Source organism: Eublepharis macularius, chromosome 13 (genome assembly GCF_028583425.1).
Source record: "Eublepharis macularius isolate TG4126 chromosome 13, MPM_Emac_v1.0, whole genome shotgun sequence".
In the NCBI taxonomy this organism is placed as follows: Eukaryota; Metazoa; Chordata; class Lepidosauria; order Squamata; family Eublepharidae; genus Eublepharis; species Eublepharis macularius.
The window spans coordinates 50,549,385-50,562,896 of NC_072802.1; the positions used below are offsets into that span (position 1 = coordinate 50,549,385).

General features: G+C 44.6%; 1 protein-coding gene across 1 annotated transcript in view; it reads left to right on the forward strand.

Moving 5' to 3' along the window:
• The first annotated feature begins 371 nt into the window (after positions 1-371).
• GAS2L1 (growth arrest specific 2 like 1) overlaps positions 372-13,512 on the forward strand; it is a 53,065-nt gene continuing 39,924 nt past the window's right edge. Inside the window, exons 1-2 of the mRNA XM_054996999.1 lie at positions 372-1,116; positions 8,259-8,933. Coding sequence (XP_054852974.1) covers positions 8,283-8,933 — 651 coding nt within the window. The 5' untranslated portion in view covers positions 372-1,116; positions 8,259-8,282. The remainder of the gene's footprint in view (positions 1,117-8,258; positions 8,934-13,512) is intronic.

The following is a 13,512-nucleotide window of genomic DNA, read 5'->3' on the forward strand; positions in this document are numbered from 1 at the left end:
GGGAAATTATTATTTTTTAGAATTTACTTTTGCCTGGAGTCTCTACTTAAGTTTGAATGGTGTAAGCCGTGATTTTCATTTAGAATTAGTAAATCAGCACATCCGTGTCTCTGAGCATACGCAGAATGCTTTCCCGCTTCACTGCATAATCCCGTCCTGACGCACAGACTATCGAGGGAGGGGGGCTTGTCTGGCCAGTGGCCAGCTTGAACTTCTGCGCCGTCTCCTTGGAGAAACGAAGCGCTGACCTGGAGCAGAAGGGTGGGCGTGTTTCGCTTCTGATCCGGATGAGATCAAGGCGCCGGCAGCGGGAAGGAGGAGCGGGAGGGCCGGCTCGGATCCCAGACAGCCGTCGTTGCCGCAACGCGAGATGGAGGCGCTCAGCCCCGGAGGCGGATCACCGGGCTCTGCCTACCTGGGATAACCTTGGTCGGGACCAGGGAGCCTCCCCGGGCGGCTCCACCTCTTCCTCTCCTTCCAGCCGGGCTCCTCTTTGAGACGATTAATTCCCCGCCAGCGATTAGAAAGAGGCGATCCTGCGGCAGGCGGAGCCTCCCATCTCCGGCTCGGCTTTGGCGCTGCAATCCAAGGCGAAGGCCGGCCGGGGCGCGCCGCATTTCCTTGCAGAGGCTCCACCAGTCCTCGCGTGCTGCGGGGCAAGGGGGTAATTCTGGTCTACAGTCATCATCATCATCCAAGCGAAGTCTCGGTCCCTCCACCCTTCGGCTTGCCGGGCTGCTTCTTTCCGCCCTCCTCCTTTTGAGCATCCAAGCCCAAGATCTGGAGCTCGAAACCAAATCGCCGAGCCCTCGTTCCATAAAGTTCCAAGAAGAAAACGCACGTGGGAAAGCAGAGAAAGAGGATCCCGGGATGACGCGTGGCTGTTGCTCCGAGGACTGGGCGGATTGAACGGCTCCTCCCACCCGGGCAGAAGCTCCACGTTGGATTGTGTTTGTGACTTACGCATCTATCTATACTACGTAGTCCCACCCTCATCTGAGGAGAAGGAGCCCAAAGACCACCATGGAGATGCAGGTCGAGTCTCATGACACGTGTCTGACTCCCTTGGTGAGGGGAAGCTGAACGTGTGAACTGGGAGCTGGCTGGCTTACACAGGTGTGTATACTTGAATTCTTGTGCCAGGTAACATTGTGTTTCAGCCTGGTTAAGATAGGGCTGGTTGCAGCCCCAAATGATAACTTGCATGTGTGAATGGGATAGTTGAACACCCATTCAGTTTCACCTTGTGGTGCCTGGAACATCATGTTTTTTAATGATATTCAATTCATACATTTATTATGAATGTGTAGGGCTGCCCTCCATTTGAAAAAAAGAATTACCTGTATGGGGATAGGGAAGTTCTGTTTATGGTATTATAGCTGAGACAGCCCATTTGCGCATGCAAGTCATCATTCAATAAGGTAGCGATAAACATGCACATGCAAAACCATTAAAACTTTTGCATTTAAGTTGTCAGAAGCAAGACTTGAAAATACCATCTGTGGTGGCTCATTCATTCATGCATTCTCCACTTGATGCCTCAGTCAACAAGAGATGGGCCTGCTTGTGTGATCCCACTATCTCCCCCCACCCCTCCACCCTTATCTATTTTCTCTGTTCTAGCAAGGGTTGTTGGGTTTCAGCTTGGGCTCCCTCTGGAGTGGGATCACCTTTCTGGCTCAAATGACACATTTTGAAACAGAATACTGAGTCATGGTGTGTCTCGGTTCCATTTCCTCTGAGCTGTATGAGTGAGTATGCAAACATATACCTGGCTGGGCTGGGGACAGCCGAGATGCAGCATAGCAGTCCTTTTTGTTAGGTCTGTGCCTGCTTCAGTTCTGTACAAAACGGTGAGGTGCCCAGTCTTCAGAGCAGGGTGTGTTTGTGGAGGGTCTATGGGTAGGTGGCATGTGCTCATGTGTCTGTTGCATTTTTTCCTGCCCTTCTTCCAAGGTGCTCTGGGTTCTTCCCTTCCTTCATTTTGCCTCCACAACAGCCCAGCGAGGTTGAGAAAATGACTTGTTATGCTGAGCAGAGATCGGAACCCGGGTCTCCCAAGTGCTAGTGTGACATTCAAACCGCTAGATGACACCATGCAAAAACATTCCTTCAGCCCACATCTTTGCGCACCTAATTCTGGTCTCTTGGGCACTTTTCTTTCCAGCTGACCTCTGATATAGAAGAGAACTTGTCTGGGAAGAAATAATTTGTGGGGGAGAGAGGTCCTCCTAATCTGCATGCCCCTTTTGCTCTGAAAAAAAGACCTCCACATGATGAGACCCAGGTTTAAACAAATGCGTTTGCCGTTGTCTCGTCTCATTTGGGCCACTATGAAGTTCCCTGCGGATTTTCTTCTTGCGCTTGTGGGAAAGATAATTGCAGTTCTGTCTTCGGGCCATGCTTTTGGATCCCCCTGTACTGTTTGCAGATTACTTGTGAATTCATGGATTGTGCAAGTGATTCTCTGAGATGCTACAACCACTTAGCTTACTATGTAGCTTTTAAATGGAATGGAGAGGTTGACAAGGGTGGGTCTGTCATGTGCTGTTAACCTTAATGGCTAACTGGAACCTCCAACTTCAGTGGCCGTATATCCCAGATTGCTAGATCCTGGCTGTAACCTTCCAGAAGGTTTGTACTTTCCCAGAAGACTCTGCCTGGTCACTGTTAGAAGCAGCAGGCTGAACGAGATGGATCCTGAGTTTGATTTTAATCACAGCTTTCCTCAACGACTTCAGTCCCCCCCTCCTCCATTTTATTCTAACATGAAAGTAAGTTAGGTTGGGTTTCATAGTTGAAAAGCAAGGTTTGAGTCCATAAGCACCTCAAAGATCAACAATGAGTTTTCAAGAGTCAAACTCCCTTTGTCAGATTAATTCTCAAAAGATTATATCCTGGTAAGTCTTTGTTGGTCTTGTTCATCTACTGCAAACCAATAGGGCTTACCCACCTGAAACTATAGCCAAGAAGGGCTTTGATTGGAGTCTCCCTACCCCACATCCTATATACAAACCACTGCATCACGCTAGCTGAGCTCTCCATGTAGTTTGCAGCCCCTTTGCAGCCTTTCAGTTGATGCAACCAGTGAATGAAAACCGCGTTTAATGGTTTGGGTTAGTTATGAGATATTGCTTGGGGATAGATAAATGGGCTCTCCGACCGCTAAACGTTCAGTGTTGCAATGTATAACGGTTAAAAACTTGGCCATTGGTCATGGCCTTCCCTTCATCCCAAAAGTCGGGTGAATTAGTTGGTATTATCAAAAAGCACTCTGTGCATGCTGATACGCACTTTCATTTGTGCACCTGTCCTGGGACTGAGCACAGGCTAGTGTTTAAAAAATAAAAGGGTTAAATTCTTGAGTCTTGTCTCAAATGAAGCATGGATAGTCTGTAAACACAGATCTCCCTGTTTAATTAAGTAACTGGCCCAAAAGATCTTTTCCCAGCATTAGGCAGTGTGAATAAAGAGAGAATGGCAGTGTGTGCCCTCCCCTCCTCTCTCCCCTCCCTAAAGTTCACAGACTTTGAATGGGAAATGCAGCTCAGCAAGCTGGCTCCTGAATGCAACAGATGAGTCATCCCCTAGGCAGGGGGATGAGAGCCAAAAGGAGTTTGTTTAAGCACCTGAAAAGAACTGAGGCTGTAGACCAGCCAGCAATGCCCTCCCCCAGAATCATCACTTGCCCTTCTCCTGCAGACCGATTCTGCTGAAATGCTCAGATCTGGCTTAACTGGCTTGTGGATCACAATGCTGGCCGGTGGGATTATTCTGTGTTGTGAAAAGCTCTTTGTTTAAAAACATTGGCTTAATGTTCAAGGACTGGAAATATTCCCAGGATTTTAGCCAGACTTTTTTTCCATCCGCCATCACTCCATCACCAAAGTGCCCCACACGCTGAAAGAAGGGAATGATGAGAATCTGGGGGGTGGAGGGAGCAAAAAGGGGTTTTCTTTTTACAGAAAATGACAGTGGCCTCAGTTATGAAGTGCAGCTCCAGACATACTTAGTAAACCCAACAGAACACATTAAGACCTCCTTTTGAGTAAACAGGCATAGAAAGAGGGTCTGTGGCTCATACATGGAGTACATGCTTTGCCTACAGAAGGTCCCAGGCTCAGTCTGTCAAGTTCAGCGGTTCTTGTCTTGCAGAACTCAGAGATGCCGTCTGCTCTTGTGCATGGGTGTTTGAGCCCTGTTAGCGTGCCTTATAGGTGCCAGATGCACACGTAACGTCTTTTAATGGCAAAAATCAATTTTATTTATTTAGATATATTAAAAATAATGAATAAAAGATAAATTCTGACAAATTAAGCTATCAATTCAATATTTGTTACAATTTGTTCACCTATATATTTCCTTATTTAGTATTTAGGAGCAGCATACATTGTTCTCCCTTCATTTTATCCTCACAACAACACTGTAAGGTTGAGAGTGACTGGCCAAAGGTCACCCAGCGAACCTCCATGGCAGAGAGGGGATTTGAACCTGGGTCTTTCACATCCTAGTCGGATATTCAAACCATGCTGACTCTCAATCAAACCATGTAGAATCAAACAGTACTAGGTTCCTGTCAGAATCTAAACACACAGGTGCACACACAAAGAAGAGTTGTTTCAGATGGGTAGCCATATTGGTGTGCAGTAGAACACCAATATTTGAGTCCAGTAACACCTTAAAGACCAACAAGATTTTTGGGGTATAAACATTCAAGACTCAAAGCTCCCTTCGTCAGATACTAAGAAGGAGAGATGATCAGTCTTCATACGCTTTCACTTCAGGCTGGGCTTTTTTAGTGCTTTCCCCCCTACCTTTTCCTTTTTTTTGTTTCATCTACTGGTTGCATGCTCTTGGTTAGCTCAGTCCAAATGTCTTCCTTCTGGCTTGGTCTCTGCTTTCCCCCCTTGCTTTGTCTGTTACTCTGCTCACAGTTCTAGCCCACTGGTGTGGTCACGAATGAGATGGTCTGCCTGCTGGTTTTCTTCAGTTCCCTTTCATTCAAGGATTTCTCTTTCACCTATGAGATGTGTGTATTGGGGTGGTGGTGACAGTATTTGGATTCTAAAGAGGATTCAGCTTCTAATAGGCAGCTGGTTGCAATCTAAAGCAAAATACCCAAACAAAAGCCATGCATTACCTCTTATTAGGACTGACTGAAATGATATGAAACTGTGTCAGCTTTTGAGTTTTCCAGAATGCTTCATCGAGCTAGATGTTGCTTTTGACAGGATTTAAATTTTTTTTTTTAATTTTATATACATTACAAATACAAAGATGCTATAAGATACAATATTGTGTGAATCAGCTTACATTAACACTAGTATAGTCAACAAGATAAGAGATAGTGTAACAAGACTGTAATGTCGTTTTTGACAGGAATTGAACACCGTTCTGCTTGTCTCAAAATTGGGATAATGGATATATAGGAGTAAGTATTCCTTTGGAAACAAAAAAATTCCCTATTTCCTCCTTCATTCTCTCTTCATGGCCTTTGAATGGCTGCCTAGATGAGGCACTACCATGTGCTTTAGGACTTCCTATTACAATGCCCATTTTGAAAGACAGAGATCAGAATAAAAGATTTTGAAAAAAGTGGTATGTCGCTAAGAATACATGGAGAACTCTGCTGGATTTGTCTAAGAGTCATAAGAACATAAGAACATAAGCAAAGCCATGTTGGATCAGGCCAGTGGCCCATCCAGTCCAACATTCTGTCACACACAGTGGCTAGAAATCCAGTGCCATCTAAAGGACTGTCAGTGAGGCCAGGACACCAGAAGCCCTCCCACTGCCTTCCTTCCAGCACCAAGACAACAGAGCACCACCTCCCCACAAAGAGAATACCATCTATCTCCTGTGGCTAATAGCCACTGATGGACCTCTGCTCCATATATTCGTCCAGTCCCCTCTTGAAGCTGGCAATGCTTGTAGCTGCCACCACCTCCTGTGGCAACGAATTCCATGTGTTTATCACCCTTTGTGTAAAGTAGTATTTTCTTCTATCTGTTCTAACCCGACTGCTCAATAATTTCATAGAGTGCCCACGAGTTCTTGTATTGTGAGAAAGGGAGAAAAACACATCTTTCTCGACCTTCTCTAACCCGTGCATTATCTTGTAAACCTCTATCATGTCTCCCCTCAGTCGTCTTTTCTCCAGGCTAAAGAGCCCCAAGCGCCTCAATCTTTCCTCATAGGGAAAGTGTTCCAACCCTTTAATCATTTTAGTTGCCCTTCTCTGTACTTTTTCCAGTGCTATGATATCTTTTTTAAGGTGTGGCGACCAGAACTGTACACAGTACTCCAAATGAGGCCTCACCATCGATTTATACAGAGGCATTATGATACCGGCTGATTTGTTTTCAATCCCTTTCCTAATAACCCCTAGCATAGCATTAGCTTTTTTTTATGGCAGTCGCACACTGTGCTGACGTTTTTAGTGAGTTATCTATCATGACTCCAAGATCTCTCTCTTGGTCAGTCTCCGCCAGTTCAGACCCCATCAACTTGTATTTATATTTTGGATTTTTGGTTCCAATGTGCATTACTTTGCACTTGGCTACATTGAACCTCATTTGCCACATGGATGCCCACTCTTCTAGCCTCGACAGATCCCTTTGGAGTGCCTCACAATCCTCTCTGGCTTTCACCACCCTGAACAATTTCGTGTCATCTGCAAATTTAGCCACTTCACTGCTTAATCCCAATTCCAAATCATTAATAAACAAGTTAAAAAGCATTGGACCCAATACCGACCCCTGTGGCACCCCACTGCTCACCACCCTCCACTGTGAGAAGTGCCCGTTTATGCTCACTCTCTGTTTCCTATTAATTAGCCAGTTTTCGATCCACAAGAGGACTTGGCCCTTTATCCCATAGCTACTGAGCTTACTTAGGAGCCTTTGATGAGGAACTTTGTCAAAAGCTTTCTGGAAGTCAAGATAAACAATATCTATCGGGTCTCCCTTGTCCACTTGTTTGTTCACTCCCTCAAAGAACTCTAACAGATTGGTGAGACAAGATCTTCCCTTACAGAACCCATGCTGAGTTTTCCTCATCAGCTTTTGGTCATCAATGTGCCCACTAATTTTATTTTTGATAATAGTTTCCACCAACTTACCCGGTATTGACGTCAGGCTGACTGGCCTGTAATTTCCCGGATCTCCCCTGGAACCTTTTTTAAAGATGGGGACAACATTAGCTACCTTCCAGTCCTCAGGAACAGATGCAGAGTTTAATGACAGATTACATATTTTTGTGAGGAGATCTACAAGTTCACACTTGAGTTCTTTCAGAACTCTTGGATGTATGCCATCTGGGCCCGGTGATTTATCAGTTTTTAAATTATCTAGCAGTCGCATAACCTCCTCTCTCGTCACCTCAATGTGACTCAGGTCTTTCAAAACCCCTCCCAAAGTCAGTGCTTCCGGAGTGGGCATGCACTTCTTATCTTCCACAGTGAAGACAGAAGCAAAGAACGCATTCAGCTTCTCGGCCATTTCCCTATCACCCTTTAGTAATCCTTTTACGCCTTGGTCATCCAAGGGCCCCACCTGAGCTTAGACAGGTGTAACTCTGCTTCGGATGATACTGTAAGGGTTATCAGTGGTAGACATTGATAGATTTATTCTCCATGAGTTTATCATATTTTTTTAAAGCTGTTAAGTCAATGGTTAGTGTTTTCTGGCCCTAAAAGAGTCAAGGAGTCCTTATCAAGGGCATTATGTGTTTTACAGAGCCAGCTTGGTGTAGTAGTTAAGAGTGGCAGGACTCTAATCTGGAAAACCAGGTTTGATTCCCCACTCCTCCGCTTGAAGCCAGCTGGGTGACCTTGGGTCAGTCACAGCTTCTAGCAGCTCTCTCAGCCCTACTCACCTCACAGAGTGATTGTCATGAGGATAATAATGACACACTTTGTAAACTTCTCTGAGTGGGTGTTAAGTTGTCCTGAAGGGCGGTATATAAGTCGAATGTTGTTGTTGTTGTTATTATTACATTTTGAAAATCAATGGAATTGAGTATCTGCCAGGGGAGAGGTCGCATCTTTCTCTTGCTGTTTCTTAAGGGAAATACAAGATTCACATTTATAGCCCGTCTTGTATGTTTAAGCAATGAAGACACTCAGTATGTCCACATTTAGCAGTGCTTGGTCAGGGTGGCTTATTATAAATCCTACCTGTGCTAATGAGGGTCTGTGGTTTCCTCTTCTCTGTTGCTGTTCTAATGGATGGGATCTCTCCTTCTCCTCTCCCTGACAGTAACACACTGAGAGGGCATGCAAGATGGCCGACCAGAGTAACATCCAATCAGCAGCTTCCAAGAGCATCCGCCCATTCCGCTCCAGTGAGGAATACCTCTATGCCATGAAGGAGGACCTTGCTGAGTGGCTGAACACCCTCTATGACCTCGATGTTCAGGTGGAAAATTTCATGGATGCTCTGGAGACTGGCTATGACCTCTGTCAGCATGCCAACAACGTCAACCGCATAGCCTTGGAGTTCCAACAGCTGCATCCAGAAACGGCTGCTCAGATGAGGATTCCTCAGAAGGAGGTCATTTTCCAGGCGAAAAACGTGGTGCCTGGCTCCTTCATCGCCAGGGATAACATCTCCAACTTCATCCAGTGGTGCCGTCAGGAACTGGGTATCCAGGATGTCCTGATGTTTGAAACAAATGACCTGGTGCTGAAGAAGAATGAGAAGAACTTTGTCCTATGCCTCCTGGAGGTGGCCAGGAAAGGCTCCAAGTTTGGCATGCTGGCACCCATGCTCATCCAGATGGAGGAAGAGATTGAGGAGGAGATGAGAGATCAGGTCACCTATGGAGAGTTGGAGACTGAGCAGACGAGTGAAGATCTAGTGCCCCAGTCACCTATCTACCCAAGCAGGAATCAGAGAATAACCTTGTGTGATCTCAAGAATCTGGATGAGTTGGTAAGTCTATTCCATTCACGTGGTCTCTTTGTATATCAGTAAGCATAGGAATGGACCGTCTCCTGCCTCTGCAGGCCAGCAGATTAGGATGTAGCATGTTTACTGGAGAGGGAACCCCATGGAAGTACTTGGGGACAACCAGCGGGATATTTCTGTGCAGCCTTTCAATCTCTGCTCTGGAGATGATTCATCATTGCAAGTCTTAGTGTTTATATGGTACTTATACATTATCTTGTAATATTCCTTAGAATTGCTTTATAAGGTAGGTCCAAATTATATTGTAGGTGGGGACTGGGGGCTGAGACAGACTGTCTTGTCTGAGGTGCTTCTGTGAAAGATGAGAGATTCACACCAGGGATTTCATGATCCATAGCTAAGTTTTTTAGCACCAACCAGATTGGAGGTTCTAGAGGGCATGTAATATAGTGTCTCCTTGGTCTTTTTTTTTTGTCCACATATGGGGAGCTTTTTTATGTGCGCGCACACTCAGGTGCTCTCTTGTGCATTCTTGGTATAATCTTACAAAAGACTGTATACCTGCCTGCCTGAATTGGCTTAGCTGTTTTAGGCTGCATCAGTGGCTCATCAAAGTCTTTTCTGCTTTTTCTTGGCTTGGAGGACAAAGGGATGCTATTAGCAGGCCGTGTTTCCCAACTCTTCCTTACCAGCTGGGAAGGATGGGATCTTAAACCTTGGCTGGTGCTGTGTTCTCAAGGTCCTCACATCCAGTGTGTGGGGAAGGTTCCTTCTGGACATGTCCCAAAAGCTGCAACCGCTAGCACAAGAGTCTTCCTGCACGTCAACTTCTCTGCTGGTACATTGATAGCAGAGTAGGAGCTGTCTGAGCAGTGAGGTGCTCATATCCATAAAGCTGTAGAAACAGCATCACTTAATATTGAGGTGTTTTTATGCACATTGTATTGGGTTTAATAAGTCAGCGATTCCCAGGGCACACCTCTGTGTAGCCAGAAGTGCATTCATAGAATAAGTAAAGGGTCCCGCGAACCTTCAGTACCCATCCACTGATGATGATGCTTGCTGGGGAGAGGCCATGGCAGAGCATCTGCTTTACATGCAGAAGGTCCCAGGTTCAATCCCCAGCATCTCCAGTTAAAAGGAACAGATAATAGGTGATGTGAAAGGCCTCTGTTTGAGACCCAAGCGAGCTGCTGCCAGTCAGAGCAGACAGTACTAACCTTGATAGACCAAGGGTCTGATTCAGTCTAAGGCAGCGTCATATTGTCACGTATGCTTCATGTCTGCATGCTTCACTTTTTTCTTCCTTATGATTGCCTGCTGAAATGGGTTATTCTGCACTGGGTATATTTGGATCATCCAAACCTTCCCACTGCAGAGGAGCAGTTCTCAGAGAAGGTTACCCATCGTGTTTCTCCATGAGTTCCTGCTCTGGAGCAGCCTCATTGCCATCAAGGAGACATACCCAGGAGAATGTCTCATGCATGTACTCAAGGGATAGGCTCTCAGGTGCAGGGTTGAAGAGAGCATGTCCAGTTTTAGCTCTGAAAAGGAAATAAGCCTTGACAATCTTGGGAGGCATGCAGTAAGCCTCTACCCAGCTTAGCTCTCTTCCCTGAGGCCAGATTCCTTTACATCAGGGCTGCGTGTACTCCTTTGTGCAAAAGGGAGGAAAAAAACCTCAGTTCCTAGAAAAGCTGAGTTCTATTATCTGTATGCATTAAGCAAGTTAAGAAAATTTGCATGCTCTCCTTTTTGCATATTTACTGTCCGTCTGCAGTTCACAGGCAGCGTCAGTCCCTTCCTCAATCTGCTGTAATTCTGCCACTTCTTCAGTTTCTGAGACTTCCCTGCTCACTGCTCATGCATTTTCTAGTGTATCTCTACAGTCATAAGGGATAGAGACTTGCTTTAGAAAATAAGTTAGTCTTTCCATTGTCGAATATTGAAGCCAGTATCTCATTCTCTGGGTTTCCTGTGGAATATCTGGCATGCATACCCAGACCTACTGGATGCTCTCACTTTACTTCCAAGGGGCAGCAGACAAATGCCTTGCAGAAGGCCAGCCAGTAAATTTGCAGCTAAGAAGTTAATGCCGGGAACAGAGAGAGGAAGTGCAGTGCCCTCATACTTCCTGTGCTTGTACTTAGCGCCAGTGCCTGAAGCCACAGGGAATCAGTGCTGGAGCGAGGCTTCGAGCATGTGTGCTCTTTGCTGACAAGCCGTGGCTCATCTGTGATTCAGATCTGCTCTAGCTTCTGGTTTGTTCTAATGGATCTGGGAAATTATTGTTCTTCCTGTTCTCAGATATTTGGCAGTGCTCAATATGTCACACCCATAAGCTTCTTTTCACTACCTTAAACACGTGTGGAGCTTTTGGTCTCCCTTGCAGGCTGTTTTTGAGTTCCTTTATCAGTCCAACAGCTCTTTTCCAGCGAGTCGGCTGCTACTGGGTAGCTGCCTTAGCCCACTGTTCATTTATATACCCAGCGAGGGAGACCTCAGGAAGAAAGAATAATTTCATCCCCACCTTTAGAGCTCATATGTAAAAAAATCAAGGCCATCATTCAACTCAAATAAGCCCCCAAACTGTCCCAGGACTTGGGAGAATAAAAGGGGAAGAATTTACTGTAAATTCTTGGGGCTTGGGGATTTTCCCGGGTCATAGGCTAAAGCCCCCACCTTCTTGACATGTGGTTGGCAGGCTGGTAGTATTCAGCATCCTGAGAATATCACATTTCAAAAAACGTAACCAATTCTAGCCTTTAGGGTTAACAAAGATATGCCTGAAAGGGTGTGGTCAACAGCTGCTATCATCCTAGAAGCCAGAGAGACAGTTGAAATGATATTTCCAGTGGTTGGGGTTAGAGTTTCAGTGCTATTATTGCGGGTTCCTTGCCCTTCTTCATGACTAGCAAAAAAAGAATAAATGATGCAAAATTAGGGGGAAATAGGCACATTTGCATAATTTATCTGCCACTTTGTATATCTGATTATAAAGCTGATTATAAAACTAGTCTTCTCTTGATGCGTACATATGAACATATAGTAATGCAGAGGACACACAGATGTGGGTATATATGGCCAAAAGGAATCTGAAGAGCAGATGCAGCCTGCAAGCCATCATTTTTTGTTCATTGTCTTCAAACAAGACTGGATAGCCCCATGTTTGGTGCCCCAAGTGGCATGCTTAGAAGTGCTGATCGTTGCAGCTCAAATATGCAAGTGTTTCTGCCTGCAGTGGCCTGCTGCCACTCTGTGATGGATAAAGAGGGGTAGAAAGCCCTGTAGACTGTGAGGTCTGAATGACAGACTTGCTGCGTGCAGCAACATCATCTTGCTGGAAAAAATGCATGCCTCGAGAGCTGGTGTGGTGTAGTGGACAGAATGGCCAGTCGGAGAGCCCCAGGTTCAACTTCTCCTGTTGCCCTGATACACACGGAATCTCTTCAGCTTATCCTACCTCATAGGGTTGCTGAAAAGATAAAATGAAGGAGGGGAAAGCCACCTACTTCCCCAAGTGACTTGGAAAAAAGGCAGGATGAAAGCATGATAGATAAATGCCTTTTCCATTAGGTACTTCCTATCTTTCTGTCACCATGAGAATCTTAACAACTGATCCAGTCTAGAGTGGCTGGTTTCTTGTTGCTGTTTCAGCACTTGAAAAGGGAGGGAGATTTCCTGGATCTCCTGACAGCATTTTTAAATGGCCCAAGTTTACCTCTAAAATGGTGGTGGTGTCCACAGGTTGGACCTATGGATGCCATAATGGTTATAGCGAGCTGCTCTGGTTCTCTGTTTGGGGATCACATCATGGACAGTCTGCCTGCTGTTTTCCATTTGCAACTAGAGATTTAAAATTTCTAGACGTTTTGAAGCCACTAATGCTCCACTCCCCATTTTTTTTCTGGAAAAAAACAGAAATTTGGGGGAGTATTGAAATATATGCAGTACTTATTTTCTTATCAAACCTAAACGACTTCTACTGATTTAGCAACATAAAATGCATTATTTATAACTTGGTTAGCATAGAAAATTGTACTATTTGGCATATTTATGGAGTTAAAAAGTACAAATAGTTTTCTGTAATTGTAAATATACTCAAGGCTTGAGAAAGAGTTGCAAACTGCTGTAGCCGATGTTACTTGAGCTCATGTATCTTAATTTTTGCCACCTGAGATGTAGGAAAAAATAAAAATGAAAGTAGAAACCAAATTCAGTAGTAAACAAAAGAAAATGTATTATCTGGACAGAAACACTTTCAGACACAATATGTAGGTCTACAGGCATATTTGAATATCTGATTAAACTTTAGAACATTAAAAATGCTGAACTTTTAAATAATGTATCATTAAACACACTGTAGCATATTAATTGTTGCCAAAATTATTTACATTTAAACAATAAAAAATATTCTTGAAAATATGATGTATATGTTTTGTAGAATGCATAGGAATTATTATTATCTAATGTTGGTCTTATATAAATATTTTCATACAGTACTACCCATTTTGAATAAAATCTTGTCTTTAAAAACAGTTCACTCATTCCAAAAGAGAAAATAGTTTTAAGGAGTTTTTCTCCATGCTCTCCAAAACTTCCC